The 13,583-nt window shown below is 36.1% G+C and overlaps 2 protein-coding genes and 1 non-coding gene across 7 annotated transcripts in view; 1 reads left to right on the top strand and 2 right to left on the bottom strand.

Moving 5' to 3' along the window:
* The first annotated feature begins 1,093 nt into the window (after window positions 1–1,093).
* Window positions 1,094–5,195, top strand: LOC107021500. 2 transcript variants are annotated; one of them, XM_027917829.1, is made up of 3 exons: window positions 1,094–1,894; window positions 3,180–3,620; window positions 3,691–4,455. In XM_027917829.1, exons 1-3 carry the CDS (start codon window positions 1,384–1,386, stop codon window positions 3,753–3,755), a joined length of 1,017 nt encoding a protein of 338 aa, XP_027773630.1. In that variant the 5' UTR covers window positions 1,094–1,383; the 3' UTR covers window positions 3,756–4,455. The 2 variants fall into 2 exon arrangements, with proteins under 2 accessions (XP_027773630.1, XP_015078001.1); XM_015222515.1 differs by lacking the exon at window positions 3,691–4,455 and adding an exon at window positions 4,548–5,195 and having other exon boundaries at window positions 1,158–1,894.
* Window positions 5,196–5,937: 742 nt separating this feature from the next.
* Window positions 5,938–6,022, bottom strand: TRNAM-CAU. Its single transcript is given in 2 exon segments — window positions 5,938–5,973; window positions 5,985–6,022. It is a non-coding gene; the product is annotated as a tRNA-Met (tRNA).
* A 636-nt stretch (window positions 6,023–6,658) lies between these two features.
* Window positions 6,659–13,583, bottom strand: part of LOC107008435 (NADPH:adrenodoxin oxidoreductase, mitochondrial) — a 10,592-nt gene continuing 3,667 nt past the window's right edge. The window contains exons 4-15 of one of the 4 annotated variants that reach the window (XM_015207470.2): window positions 12,860–12,973; window positions 12,690–12,743; window positions 12,364–12,480; window positions 11,363–11,472; window positions 11,161–11,234; window positions 10,944–11,005; window positions 9,526–9,724; window positions 8,121–8,184; window positions 7,841–7,908; window positions 7,420–7,562; window positions 7,025–7,307; window positions 6,659–6,891 (exon numbers count right to left, since the gene is read on the bottom strand). In XM_015207470.2, coding sequence (XP_015062956.1) covers window positions 7,074–7,307; window positions 7,420–7,562; window positions 7,841–7,908; window positions 8,121–8,184; window positions 9,526–9,724; window positions 10,944–11,005; window positions 11,161–11,234; window positions 11,363–11,472; window positions 12,364–12,480; window positions 12,690–12,743; window positions 12,860–12,973 — 1,239 coding nt within the window. In that variant the 3' untranslated portion in view covers window positions 6,659–6,891; window positions 7,025–7,073. Of the gene's footprint in view, window positions 7,308–7,419; window positions 7,658–7,840; window positions 7,909–8,120; window positions 8,185–9,525; window positions 9,725–10,943; window positions 11,006–11,160; window positions 11,235–11,362; window positions 11,473–12,363; window positions 12,481–12,689; window positions 12,744–12,859; window positions 12,974–13,583 lie in introns of those variants that run through there. The other 3 variants (XR_001455267.2, XM_027917821.1, XM_027917824.1) reach the window with 3 other exon arrangements.

The following is a 13,583-nucleotide window of genomic DNA, read 5'->3' as shown; positions in this document are numbered from 1 at the left end:
CCAAAGGAGCTAGAATTAGACAAAAGAATAAAGGAAAAGAGAACTTCAAATTGAACAAATTCAAAAATATAGGAGATTTTACTTTCAAGTTGGATGGAGAGAGGGAAATGCAAAAGCACAAAATGTGGATAAAAGTTTACTCTATGACATAAAAGCACTTGTAGAATCTTATCACATTTTTATGGGCGTAGAATAAGATTGGGCGGAATACCAATCGCATTTATTAAAATTACGAGAGTTAATTCTATCTTTTTAAGTTAGGTAAAATAACTTAATAGCCCCCTTAAAGTGTGATTATGCTGTTTTGCCTTAATATTATTTATCAAAAATAATAAATAAATATTTTTAACGATATTATCTATGATTTTTTATAATACGTAAAAAATTGTTGTGTTAAATTATTTGTTCCCAAAAGAGAATTGAATAAATTCCTCAATGTGTGTTCAAATTTTAAATGTATTAGGTGGTCCCTAATTCTTTTAAGACGGTGACACATTTAATATAAGTTTTTTTTTTTGAAAAAACAAAATAGAAGTGGAGACGGAGAACAAAATAAACATGGCGTCTAGAATTAGGTGTGCTTTATTTTTTATATTATAATAATCAAGTCTTTGGAAAATTAATTGAGGAAAAGTAGCATACTTAATTAGTCTTTAAGAAAATGTGTTAGGGGTTTCATTTGTTGTGTTGTTTTTTAACTCCTTTCTAATATTTCTTATTATTTTTTTGGCAAGTGATTCAAGTCCACAATCTTAAAATTAATGGTAAATAATTTTTACGATATGAACAATCCTTATATTTTAGTTATCGAGTTAAGAGGGAGTGAAGGTGTTCATTCGAACCCTTCCCCCAAAAAAACAGGACAAATATGGAGTTAGTCGAGGCTTAATCCCTAATTAAGCCCTAAAAATTTAAATTCACCCCCCTTCTATTTTTAGTGAATTATATAAATTGACTTGGTTTTTATTTATTTTTTGAAAACAGTATCTTGGTTGAATTTGGAAAACAAAAAATAATTCTTACAAATATTTTATACTCCGTTGTTTTTATTTATTTCTGAAAAAGATTTTTTTGTAAATGCAAAAAAGGTAACTTGTTCTTGAAGAAGAAGCCAAAGTAATGAAAATATAAGAACCAAAGGTGTCCCCATAACTCCAAAGTCGCTGGACTTGAAGCAAACGCCATACAACACGTTGCTCTCTCTCTCTCTTCTCTTTTTGTTCCCTCAATTTTCCCAGAAAACAAACCCTTGTTGCGGCGGTGAAACTCTCTCTTTCCCTCGAAAAAAGTACTCCGATGTCCAAAACCTAGCTGTTCAACTCCGCCGCCGTCGCGGTTGTTGCCGAAGCCGACATCTCCGTTTTCTTCTGTTTCAACGCTATTATGCCGACTTATACAGCAATAGCCTTTGAGAATCTACTCGAACCTCGTGTTCGGAAATCCTATGGAAAGCAAGTGCTAAACGAGAGAAATGAAGAAGAAAAAGTGGTGGAGGATATTGAGCCACCGCCGGCGCAGGCGAATCATATATTTATATCACCGGCGTTGTATATAACTCCTGAACCAGCTCCGATTCCGGAGACTTCTTCTGGTTCGTTGTCTCCTTCTCCTTATTTAGTCAACCACAAGCGACGTGGCGGTGGAGAAGCATTTGCGAATCGGAAACTTGATGGATTGGAGGAAGTTGAGCAAGTTAACGGAAAGACTGATTTGGATTTGGATTTGAATTTGAATTTGGAAGAGGAGCTACCTGAGGAAAATTTGTTTGAGGAAGATGAGGGATTTTTGGATCCGAAATGTGATGCGTTAAGTGTTGGTAGTGTTAATGAGGTGAAAGGGATTGATTGCCGGAGCTATGTGTCTGCTCAAGGAGAGTTCTTTGATGCAGATGAAGGTATAAATTGGCTTCTGCTTTGCAATTTAATATTTGTTTCTACCGTTTTATTAAGCAAATCTATGAGAATAGGCTATGTTGATCTGCCGAAATTACTAATTAACTAATAGTATGTGTTTGATTTTTTGTTAAGACCATTGGATATTTTTTATCTTATTGACAGTACTATTCTTGAGGTTAAGCTTGTTCCATCTGCCTAGGCCCTCCGAGTAAATTGTCACTGGTTTGTAAACAGGTATTAAGGAGAAAAATGGTTTGAATTGTATATTTCCACCTAAATCTGAGTTGTTGACTAGAATAGCATTTCAACCGCCTACTCCATCTTCCCTTAAGCCTACATTACAGCTATCTGATCTATATTAAAGAAACATATCTAAGAATTACAGAAGTGAGAACGTGTTGCCTAGGTGCATCTGGCATACATAGAGGATAAAATAAAATAAGGTTAGTAGATGGTTTGAACATGTCCTGTGTAGATATGCATATCCATGAGTGGGGCAATATACTGGAAGTGGTGAAAGGTTATGATGTAGGGAATTTTTCTCCAGACGCTTAGTCTTTCAATATTATACTAAGAGCAAAAGAAGAAGGAAGCAAAAAATAGATGTTGGTGAAACCAACTAGTTGTTCTCAAGCTTTAGTTCTTGTTGTTACACTTAGATGAGGTTCAATTTATGTCAGGAGTCATTTGTGTTTTAGAGACTTTCAGTGTAAGGATAATCCTGATGCCGCCTTAGGTGTTCTTTCTACAGAACCCCTAATGTGACTTAAAACCAATTAGTATAGTTGATCATATTAGAAGTCAAGAGAAGTTCTTTCTACAGAACCCCTAATGTGACTTATATATCAGATTAGGATTGGAATACTTGATCAAATAAGAAGTCAAAACTGGAATGAAATAGTGGGGGATGTAATACGTAATACTTTCAACTATTTTGGAATTAAACTTAATTTAATTTAATTGTTGTCGTACCGCAGAAGAATTGCAGAAAATATCGTGCGTTATTGTCCAGCACGTGTTAAAAAATGAGAAGTTGTATCCTAGAAATTCTTATGATTGTGGCTCAGTTTAGTAATGTATATGTTTTCCAAGTTAAGGTGATGAGCAGGATGCTCTATTTTGGCAGCTGTCAAACAAATTCTTTCACGTTGCCTAGATAATTCTTGCAATACTATTATGAATGTAATTGCTCTATTTATGATAGCTGTCAGACAAAAAGTCATGTTTCTTAGGTAATTCCTACAGTCTGTGATGAGTGTACTTTTCTTTATGATGGTACCTCAGATTTCTCCGTGGAAGGATCGTCTCTGAATGGATCTACATGTGGACCTAATATTGAATGGGAACTGCGCACCACAAAGCTCAAATTCCTTGAGGAAATCGAAAGAAGAAAAACCGCAGAAGATGCTCTTAATATGATGCGATGCCAGTGGCAGAACATCAGTACTGTTCTATCTCAGGCAGGGCTAACACTTCCTTCTCCTTCAGATGTCATTGGTGATATGCAGCTTGATAATGCTTCAATTGAGCAGCTCTATCAGGAAGTAGTTGTCTCAAGATTTGTTGCTGAAGCAATTGGAAAAGGTCAAGCTCGTGCAGAAGCTGAACTAGCTGCAGAATCAGTTCTTGAGTCAAAAAACCAGGAAATTTCAAGGTTGAGAGACAGGCTCCGATACTACGAGGCTGTAAATCATGAGATGTCCCAGAGAAATCAGGAAATCATTGGTAGGTGTTGCTTCTCTTGGTCTACTCTGTTCCTACTTATAGCATGTCTGATAAATGTTCCTTACCATAGCATTGACAGGTTTCGTCGTAATGGCTAGTAGTGTTGTGGCTTGTTTCAGCTTTAATTTCCTGTGACTGAGAGAATCTTATATCCCATTCAAAAGAAGTACATCTGGCACGAGTGTGTGCCTTGCATTCACATAAAACACTTGGCTGGCGTCTTTTTCAATCAGCCAGGCACCTTTACTTAGGCGAAATGCATATCCAATTTCCCCTAGTTCATGGACTATGCTTTATAATAACTTGTGGTTGTAGAACACTTCTGAGCTAGCACAACCTTCATTTATTGTCAGATGCCGCATATCTGTTCCATTAGATCCATCATTCAATTAAGGTTCTGCAGCTTCTGATATGAGAAAGATACTGTAACGTTTGGCGCCTACATGTCATACTCTGCCCTGATTGAAGTTGAATGGAGTGGGTTATTGCTTTTGCTGCCGGCTTACTCAATGTGTACAAATAGTGACATGGTGATTTGCAGCATTAATGTAGTGGAATAATTTTATCCAACTTTTTTGAACGATCTAACCTTGTTGGTTGCCAGTTCTCAGTTTAAAGCCCTTTGGTCAGGATTAGTATCAGTTGAGAGTTGTAGCTTGGGAAAAACATGAACTTTTAATTTATTGTTGGCTTAAATACCCCTTGTCAGGATTAGCTTTAGTTAGTTGGAAAACCGCCATTTCATTTAGTGTAGCTTTAATAATAACCTACTTGTTTCAAATATCTCCCGATAGCTCCTACATTTTGAATGTAAGTAATTTATTGTTGGCTTAAAGACCCCTTGTCAGGATTATATGCTTATGTTTGCACTATAAGTGATGTTCTTTCTTTATCCGAGTGACGATTTTCATTTCAAACATTCTGCAGAGGTTGCACGGAAGCAGCGCCAGAGGAAAAAAATTCAGAAGAAGTGGCTATGGAGTTGTATAGGGCTCTCTGCTGCCATTGGCGTTTCAGTACTTTCTTATAAGTATCTGGCACAAGCAAGTAAACATCAACCAAGTTCATACCCCAATGAATCAACAAGTGCTGGCACTCACAAAACTGGCTAACAAAATTTGTTAATTTGCTCAGCCAACATGCACACATCGGGTTTTAAGAAGAGTTACATATAGGTTAGGTCTTGCGGGAAAAACATGGCTTTACGCTGCAGTTTTGCTCCTCTAATAAAAGTTGGATGAGCTAGTTGATCTTTTTTAGTTTTAACAGTTGGTGCTGGTGCTAGATGAAAAGGGTTTTTGCTTAGTGCCTGTGCAGATCAGAATTCAATTTCAAGGCTGTTAAGTTTGCTCACTTAATAATAGTGACCTGAGTTTTGGCTGTTCTGGATGTTGATATTTCTGTATTGTGTACAGTTCACAACTGGGTAGATGATGAAGCCAGATCAGTTCATGTTTGTATACGTTAGCTAGTCGGTAGGAATGATGTACCTGCTTCTATCCTATCTGTGATGTAACGTTTCTTTCTATTCAGTTATTAATTAAAGAGAGAGATCTCTGTAATGTTGATTTGGGAGCTCCACCGTTGGAAATAGGGTAATGACATCTATTCTGATGGTCCGTGAAGGGAAAATAAAAATTAGATGAGGTGGGTAATAAAGAATAAAGAGCTCTTCCTTGGTAGCAAATGGAAGTGCATATTTTTTCGTGTCAATATAATAAAATACTATCCCATTAATACGTGTGTTCCCAAGTATACCACGTCTTCCAAGAAAAAACCTCATGGAGAAAAGTCCAGCTAAACATACTGGAAGCAACCCAAGGGATCCATTTCTTATCATGATATCATGGGACCGACCCTTCAGAGATAGATAACCCATAACCAATCATCAACCTATTTCCAACTAGAGGGACTGAGAAGGAGAAAAAACGTCAAGAATCACTCAGCAATTTTATTTGCTTCTTGTCCAATCCAATTTTTTAGCAGGCAAAATCTATTTTGAAATTCTGAAGTTTATTATGTTGAGTAACACATGAATGACTAATACGATAGTGTAGCAAGAGAGGGAGAAAAGAAAGTAATATTTATTTATTTATACATAGAGAAGTAGTGATGTTGTAACTCAACACACGTAGGTAGAGTTGTAGGGATACTTTGGCTACTAAGAGAGAGATTCAGTTATACTAGGAGCAGCCTACATATGCATGTCCTAAGTTGAATATACGGGAAAATGGAAATTTCATGAAAAAGTTTTTACAAAAAAAAATGATGGGAAAATGGAAATTTCCTGAAAAAGTTTTTATAAAAAAAAATACTATGGGGTGAGAGAGGCTCGAACTCTCGACCTCAGGATCACTCAGAAGCTATGAGACCTACGCGCTAGCCAACTGCGCCACCACCCCACATGCTATCCCTTCTTCCTATTTATCACCAACAACAATCATTTTATTGGACAAAAACTATAAATATATATACGATTTCTATCTCAGAAAATAGTACTAGTTGAAATGATGGTGATCATCACCATTGCCCTACCCAATACGAAAACCTTGTAATTTCAAATTGAAATTGATGAGTAATTTTTGAACGTATATTAAAATAAAGAATATCCAAAAAGGTACAACCATGAACCTCACCTCTCATTTCAAGTGAGGACATCATTGTATAAAGGATTTTTGAATAATGGGTTGGTATATGGTAAAAAATTAACTTTCGTAGTTAATGCCAAGTAGGAAAAATTAATTTTCCAATACTTGTCTCCATTTTTACACATGAGATCTAAAAAATGGTCAAAAGATCATACTTCCTCACTGAAGTATGCTTTTGGAGAAGTGTGAGTACTTATACCTCTAAAATTTATATACATGTCTTGTCGATACTTTTTCCCTTCTCCACATGACCCATCTATTTCGTAGGCTTATAATTCGAATAAGCATGTTCTCAAAAAGGTTTTTTTCTTTTTGGGTCATATGTTCTCAAAATAGTTGAGAAGAAATACTAGATACTAAAGAAATAAAGACACCTATATTATGGTTGCCTTTTCATGTTGAACAGTCAGCCCAAAAGATGATTATATAACTAAAGTACTTTAATTTCAAAGTGTGGCGATTGCCCATAAATTGCTTTAGTGTGCACTGCACTTCATCTTATTCAACTAACCACCAAAAATTGGAGGAATCAATGCATAAGCTGAGCCTTTAATGATGGTGGCTGTGTTACAAAGCACAACACTAGTCCCTGCCTCAACCATGTCAGAAAAAGGTTCCAGGACCTGAAGAGCTCAAAACAGAGCTAACCGATTATTTATCATCTTTTCTAAGAAAGAATGAACAGCAAATACTATTAAATGCCGAGGGCTAAAAGCAATGCACACATCTGAAAGAGTTATAGAGTTCGGGCTTTACCATAAAACCACAGATGTAAGCAAAATCTGCCATCTTGGAGACACTTCTATCACTTGGTGGCAACTTCTAATAAATCCTCCCAAGAGGTAAGCTTTTCCCTGGGTTTGTTTTTCAGACTACCTCTTCTTTTCTCTTCACTGTCTATCTTTTCCCAGCCACCAAATGGAACAATTTTGACATTCCTGCTATCTAGCAATTGGAGGAGGCCCTCCCTTCCGGACTTAGATAGGCCAGATCTTGATGTTACCGCTCCTCTCTCAACATCTTCTGATATGCTAGCGACCTGCTATGTCTAATGATTAGCAAAGCTAACTATTTAAAATTCTAGAATGCAAATTCCTTGGTCATGATGAAGGGGGATAGTAAAGCATCAGGTTGTGATTGAATGCACTTACAGTTTCTTCAGCACAGTAAAGATTTGTAGCAATTATCCCAGTTGGTCCTCTCTTCAACCACCCACATACATACAAGCCTTTCTCGACTTGTGCATCTTCAGAAGCTTCACTTAAAACACGTCCCCGAACATTTGGAACAATACCTGGAATAGCAGGTCCTGATCATCTAAATTTGCAAGAGTGATGGACCACGCCGCAATCAAAGCTTACATGCAATTAATGTGAAAGACGAAAACACCTTTCAACAGGATGGGATAAAAAATGGAATCAAAACCACAAATGTGAATGGAAGTATCTGAAATCACTAATAGAAAAAACAAATGATGAATTGACAACTTGAAATTATAGAGAGATCTATTTAAGCAAGGAGCTTTAAGAACAACCAACAGGTTTGTCATGATTTATAGCTTTCATCACATACCTTTACGGTGATCAAAAGGCAAGCCATCAACAGGTATCGACTTGTAACCAACACTCTTCAATACCAGCCTACAAACAAGAGCAGTAAAACACATCAACATTCAGTACAGAGAGATAAGTTTAGCTGCAAATAAGGAAGAAATTAAAAAGGGTTTTCCTACACCACTGCAATATGAAATAAAATCTAGAACTGTAGCAGTTTCTTACATCTTATATGACACTTGGTAGAAGGAAGAAAAGATTTTAAATGTAGGGAAAAAAAGAAAACTAAAGCAGTGTACCCGCATTCCATTTCTTCAAAAAGTCCAGTACCAACAGCAATTTGTTTCCCAGATCCAACATCTTCTGGAGGAAGAAAAAGTTCGGAGTTAGAAGAAGTTCTCTCATGAACAAGATCTTCAACATGCACATTTATAAAATATAACTCTGACATAATGCAGACACTGTGAAGTCTTTCACATCTTTTGGGGCAAACTATACACACAAACGCGCAGACACAAAATATTGAAGGGTTATTTGGTTTTCACACAAGTATTGTAGATTTTAGTGTATGTAACAACTACCAACTTGCACAGACCTTCGACCAATCCATCAGGCAGCATGCGACAACCCACAAAGATGTAACCTGCTCATCAAAGCTGAAGGATGTGGCTAAAAATGAATGTTCTAACTAGGAAATAGACCTGGAATCTCCAAGTATTTACTCGTTCTTATGCCTCAACCACTCAGTCACCCGTTATTGTACAGAAATGGCAATAATGGCAAAGGCGGCCTTTGAATTAATTAGTGCATACACATGTCTTATCAGACATTTGGTTAGTTACATAAAAAACTGAATTCACATTGTATAAGCATATGTTTGATCTGAAATGGATAGAAATATGTAATATTAATTACCTTGGCGTATCTCACACATCTATTGTGATCAGTGACGGAGGCATTTTCCAACTGAAAACTTAGAAATAGGAAGAGAAATCGGTGAACCTAAGATGATTCCCCCTAGAAATCATGTGGGTCCTGTGGAAGGAAGAAAATAGGAGAGCTTCTGGTGGGATAGATAATTCTTATGTACATTTGAGGAATAGACACTTATTTCTAGTTTCATTTTACTCTTCCATGAAGTGGATATGTACAGATGATCAAGAAACGTCCGTGGAGGATCATAATACATAGTAAAGTCGCCACTTTTTGGTATACCGCTTGGCAGATGTATATGAAAGATTTTCCATTATTAGCAAAATTATTTAATTCATCACGTTAATATAATAAGGCGCAAAAGTATTTTAATCACATTATATGCTCTTATCCACGTGTTGCTATACACTTATTGCACATTCTATCTCAACAGAATAATATAGAAACACTACAATAAAATATGTGCACACAAGGATACACTCAGTCAAATACATGAATTGCACAAACACATACATCATACATGCACACCTAATAAAAGATAAATCCTCATCAAACAATCCTTTTGTATACGTGTTTTGTTGCGAGATTTCCCCATCATATCAATAAAATCTTAACAACATTAAACGTCCTCGCCAGACAATGTCAACTCCATGCTAAAATGATTAAATAGAAAAAGGGTAAAAAGCAGAAAATTCTATTGAAGAACATATACCCAAAAAAACAAAAAAAGTGTAAGGCATTTTATAAGCATACAGTTCTCTCACAGTTAACCTTTAAGAATTGTCCTCTCCATCCGCAAACCACCAACATGACCACTTCTACAATCTGATTCCAGGAACCTGTCTGGTTTCCTGAAGAAAACAAAGTGCAGTTCTTTTTGACCTGGATTGCATACGGAAGTTGCAGGAGTGGCTGCCTTAGAGAGCAGTTCATGAATTCTCCTTTTAATCCGGTTATTCTTTAGTTCTTCCTTTGCATACAAAACAAAAGACCAGAATACTCAACTTGGGGATACCAAAGTTATACATAACAATAGTGCATAGAAGCAACGTGAAATTCGTGGAGCAAAGTGCATCAATCCCTCTTTAGCTTAAGTGGTGTTAGGTTCAAAAAATTGAAGAATAGCTTTTCGTTGGAACACAGATTTTGCAAAAACAGTTTTCAAATTTTTAAAGCAAAGTCCACCTTAGAAAGTTAAGCATTTTGATCGTGCACCTTTTTTCTTCTTCCAAGGCATTATAGTCCTTCAAGCTTTTGAAGAGTAGCAACTGTTCTTTATGCTAAATATAATTAACAATTATAGCATACAGGATACAATATTCAATGAGAAACACATGACAACCAACCAACATGATGAAATATAATGAAAATCACATGTCATCCACCTTTGCCTACAATCAGAACAATTGTTTGACAACTGCTTTTTCAGTTAATTTCTAGGGATGTGCAATAACTCTGTTTTGAAGAATCCAAACATTCAAATGAAATCATGAGGAAACTAACTTCTGTTCAAATTTGTTTGTCTTAGTCCAACGGGCGTAGAGTTTAAGAGAGTCAGAAGACTTTTGATCATGTGATCAAAAACTAAAGAAATGTAAAAGGTACCAAAATGTCCTTTAATCTTGTCGCCTTAAATATGTCATGTTGGATGTGGGAATAAATGAGCTGTCAAATCGGGAAAGAGACATTCTTTTTACAATAAAACAAAAGGAGAAAAAGACAAACAAATTAAAATGGAGGAAGTAAGAAGACAACTCCTCACACCATCTAGGACCCCAAGTCTCTACCACATCCATTCAGCTTTTCAACAAGATAGGCTTCACTTTTCTCAAAAGGATCCAGCATGGCACATTACCCTCATTCTTGCACTTTATTTACATATCTTTTACTTTCTTCATTTGAAAAGACAAGTCAGACAGAAACACTTAAGATCAAATTCAAACTTACAATTGTAGTTTAAGAACCATTAGGTCTTTTTCTCTTAATCATATGGTTGTATCCCCATCTCTTTTCTTTCTTCTTTTATATGGTATTTGAAGCTAAAAGGAGAAACAAGTTTAATCTTTCAAAAAGATCGAAGGGTTTATCTAAAGAAAAGCAGTGGAAGCAATTATGCTACAAAAGAGTAAAGTTTAAGGGTACATCAGTTTCTTAGGAGCCTTAACCAGTTATATAGATAGCAGGCATACCTCATCTGCTGGGGTTTTACTTAAATCCGCTTGCCGAATTCCAATGGATAGGTCCTTGATACCTGAAGCAACATAAATTTCATTAACAACCCAATTACTGGCGCAAATAATATCTGGATTTAATTATCTTGCAATTGTAAAGTTAAATAACATGTTGAATGGAAGTGGAGGAGCTGGAACCAGCAATCTTAGACAGACAAAATATCCACGAACTCACGTAGAACTTCACGCAGTTCTTTTGCCGTGAAGGCTGCTTGTGCTGCTCCACGTCTTCCAACCAAATACACTTTTCTGAAAATATTCAAGCATAAGCGTCATCATTTAAATACAAAATGATTTTTTGGTACATATTTAACTACAACATGTGATGACAATTATGTTGAAAAAGACCCAAAAAAAACAGAAGGCAAAAAGCAAACCTAATGGAGCTCTCGCTTAAAGCTGCCAAAGCATGGCAGGAGATATCAGTTGTTGCCAATTCACTAGTTGGTCGTAAAAGGATCCGCGCCACATCAAGAGCTACATTTCCCTTAACAAAAGTGATAAACGCTTAGCAAGGAACTACATTCCACTGTGCCTACTCTTTGACAGAGTTCTAAACAGATAAGTTCTACGGTGACTTCCTAGAGAAGATTTTGTTTCAAAGTAATGCAAACATTTCATGAAAAGATACCTTCTCTAATAAGACACTAATGCATTTACCAATTTCCCCCATAGACACTCAAGACTATAAACCAATGAGTTGGTTGGCATATTAATGCAGTGAAGCATCCAACGTGGAGAAACATACTGTAGGTATCAACTATCAATTAAGCACCAGAAGTCAGCCCCTAGCCCAGCATAAACATTAACAGATGTCTACATGGTAAGCTCTGGTTGTGATTAAATTATACAGCATCATGAAGACAGACAGAGATACAGGAAAAGATTTGTTAGGCTTATTATCAACCCAAAGAAAGGCATAGGGACTTGTTCCATTGATTTAGTTAAATCTTAACCAAAAATTGTTAATCCAAGAAGAGGACTCACTATGCAATTTAAATTTAACCAAATAGATTTTTTTAAATGACGGCAGTGTCAAAGCCAGCTTGTGTACCCTCGACTATTCTATCATGTACCTGTCAGCTCGAGTATTCCATCGGTCCACTAGCATAGGTATAGAGTAACTGTCTAACAATGCACTGGAAGATGGACAAAATCACCTAGCGTGTTTTGTCTGGAATTTGATCATGAGACTTTCCACTTCATTGGCAACTAGGCCATACCTATGGATGCACACAATTTGCTTTTTAAATTTAAGCAAATAGTGGCTTCTTTTATAAAGTTGAATACACACGTCTACAGACTAAAAGTACAATTTTACCACAATCAGAACTCTGCTTGCACATGAAATAGTATTATGGACACTATTTAGACATACCTGACCAATAATAACAGCAGTATCGGAGCTCTTCAAATCTGGTGCAAGATTTCGGCAGTCTGGGTGGCCATTATACCACCAAACAAATTCTCTGGCAGCGTATATGCCAGACAGATCCTACAAGACATGCAGCGTTAGATGGATAAACAGAAACTATGTTTCTTTAAGAAATAATAGAAGCATAGTGGTAGAAGATTTAATCAAATGATACCATCAGTACTTATTTTATTTCTTTGATTGTTATGGAGCCATCAGTACTATTTGTTCCCTAAGACACTAACTATAAAGGAAGGAAACTCAACAAAGCCACCCCACGAGTAACATACTTCTCTGGGTATTCCTAGAGCTTGATCACTTTCAGCTCCATAAGAAAGCACCACCTGCAAAATGATATAATAAGTTAGAATCTGGTGGATAATACATACTGCACTAAGAAAGTAAAAAATGTAAGAGGATCAAATGCATCCTCATCATTGTGTAGAGTCTTAACTCTCACCGCATCATATAATTCACGCAGCTCAGCCAAAGATATAGATGCTCCAAGAGAGACATTCCCAATGAACGAGCAACGTCTATTTTGAGCAACCCGAGAAAACTGGTTCGTCACAATCTGTTGCAAGTATTCTGGTAAACTAAGAGTTAATAAGAGCAGTATTTCAGCAAGTTCTAAAATGAAAACTACTCCAAAAGGTTATTTTACAACACTCCGGTTTGTGCAGCAAGATTTTGTTTGCTTACTTGTTAATTGCTTTCTTTGTCTCAAATTGAAGCATTCTGTTAATAACTCAAGAATACTTTGCTTTACTCATATAGTGAAACACAAGATGGGTAGTTCATTATTTACAAGTAAAAAATATACTACTCCTTGTCTCCAGAAAAGAATGACGATGTATATAATATAAGGATCAAAGTCAGATCTTTTATCTGAATTGAGCTATGGGATTCTCAATCTTTTGGAGACGAAATTGACATGCTTGGATAGGATTATATAAAATGTAAAATAAAAAAAAATTATAAAAAGATTTGTTCCCTTCTCCAAATACTAATATGTCATATAAAATAAAATAGAGGGAGAGTACCATTAGCACCTACACATAATATAACAAGATATAAACTTGTGCATTTAGAAAGAAAAGATCAAATTTTCAAGCAGTTATTACTAAATTTATTACCCAGAAAGTTCTCATCAAGTGAAAAGGTCTATCGGGTGTGGGTGGGGG

Source organism: Solanum pennellii, chromosome 1, assembly GCF_001406875.1.
Source record: "Solanum pennellii chromosome 1, SPENNV200".
Taxonomy (NCBI): Eukaryota; Viridiplantae; Streptophyta; class Magnoliopsida; order Solanales; family Solanaceae; genus Solanum; species Solanum pennellii.
Note: the sequence above shows the minus strand (reverse complement) of the source record. Positions and strands in the feature narration are given on the sequence as shown.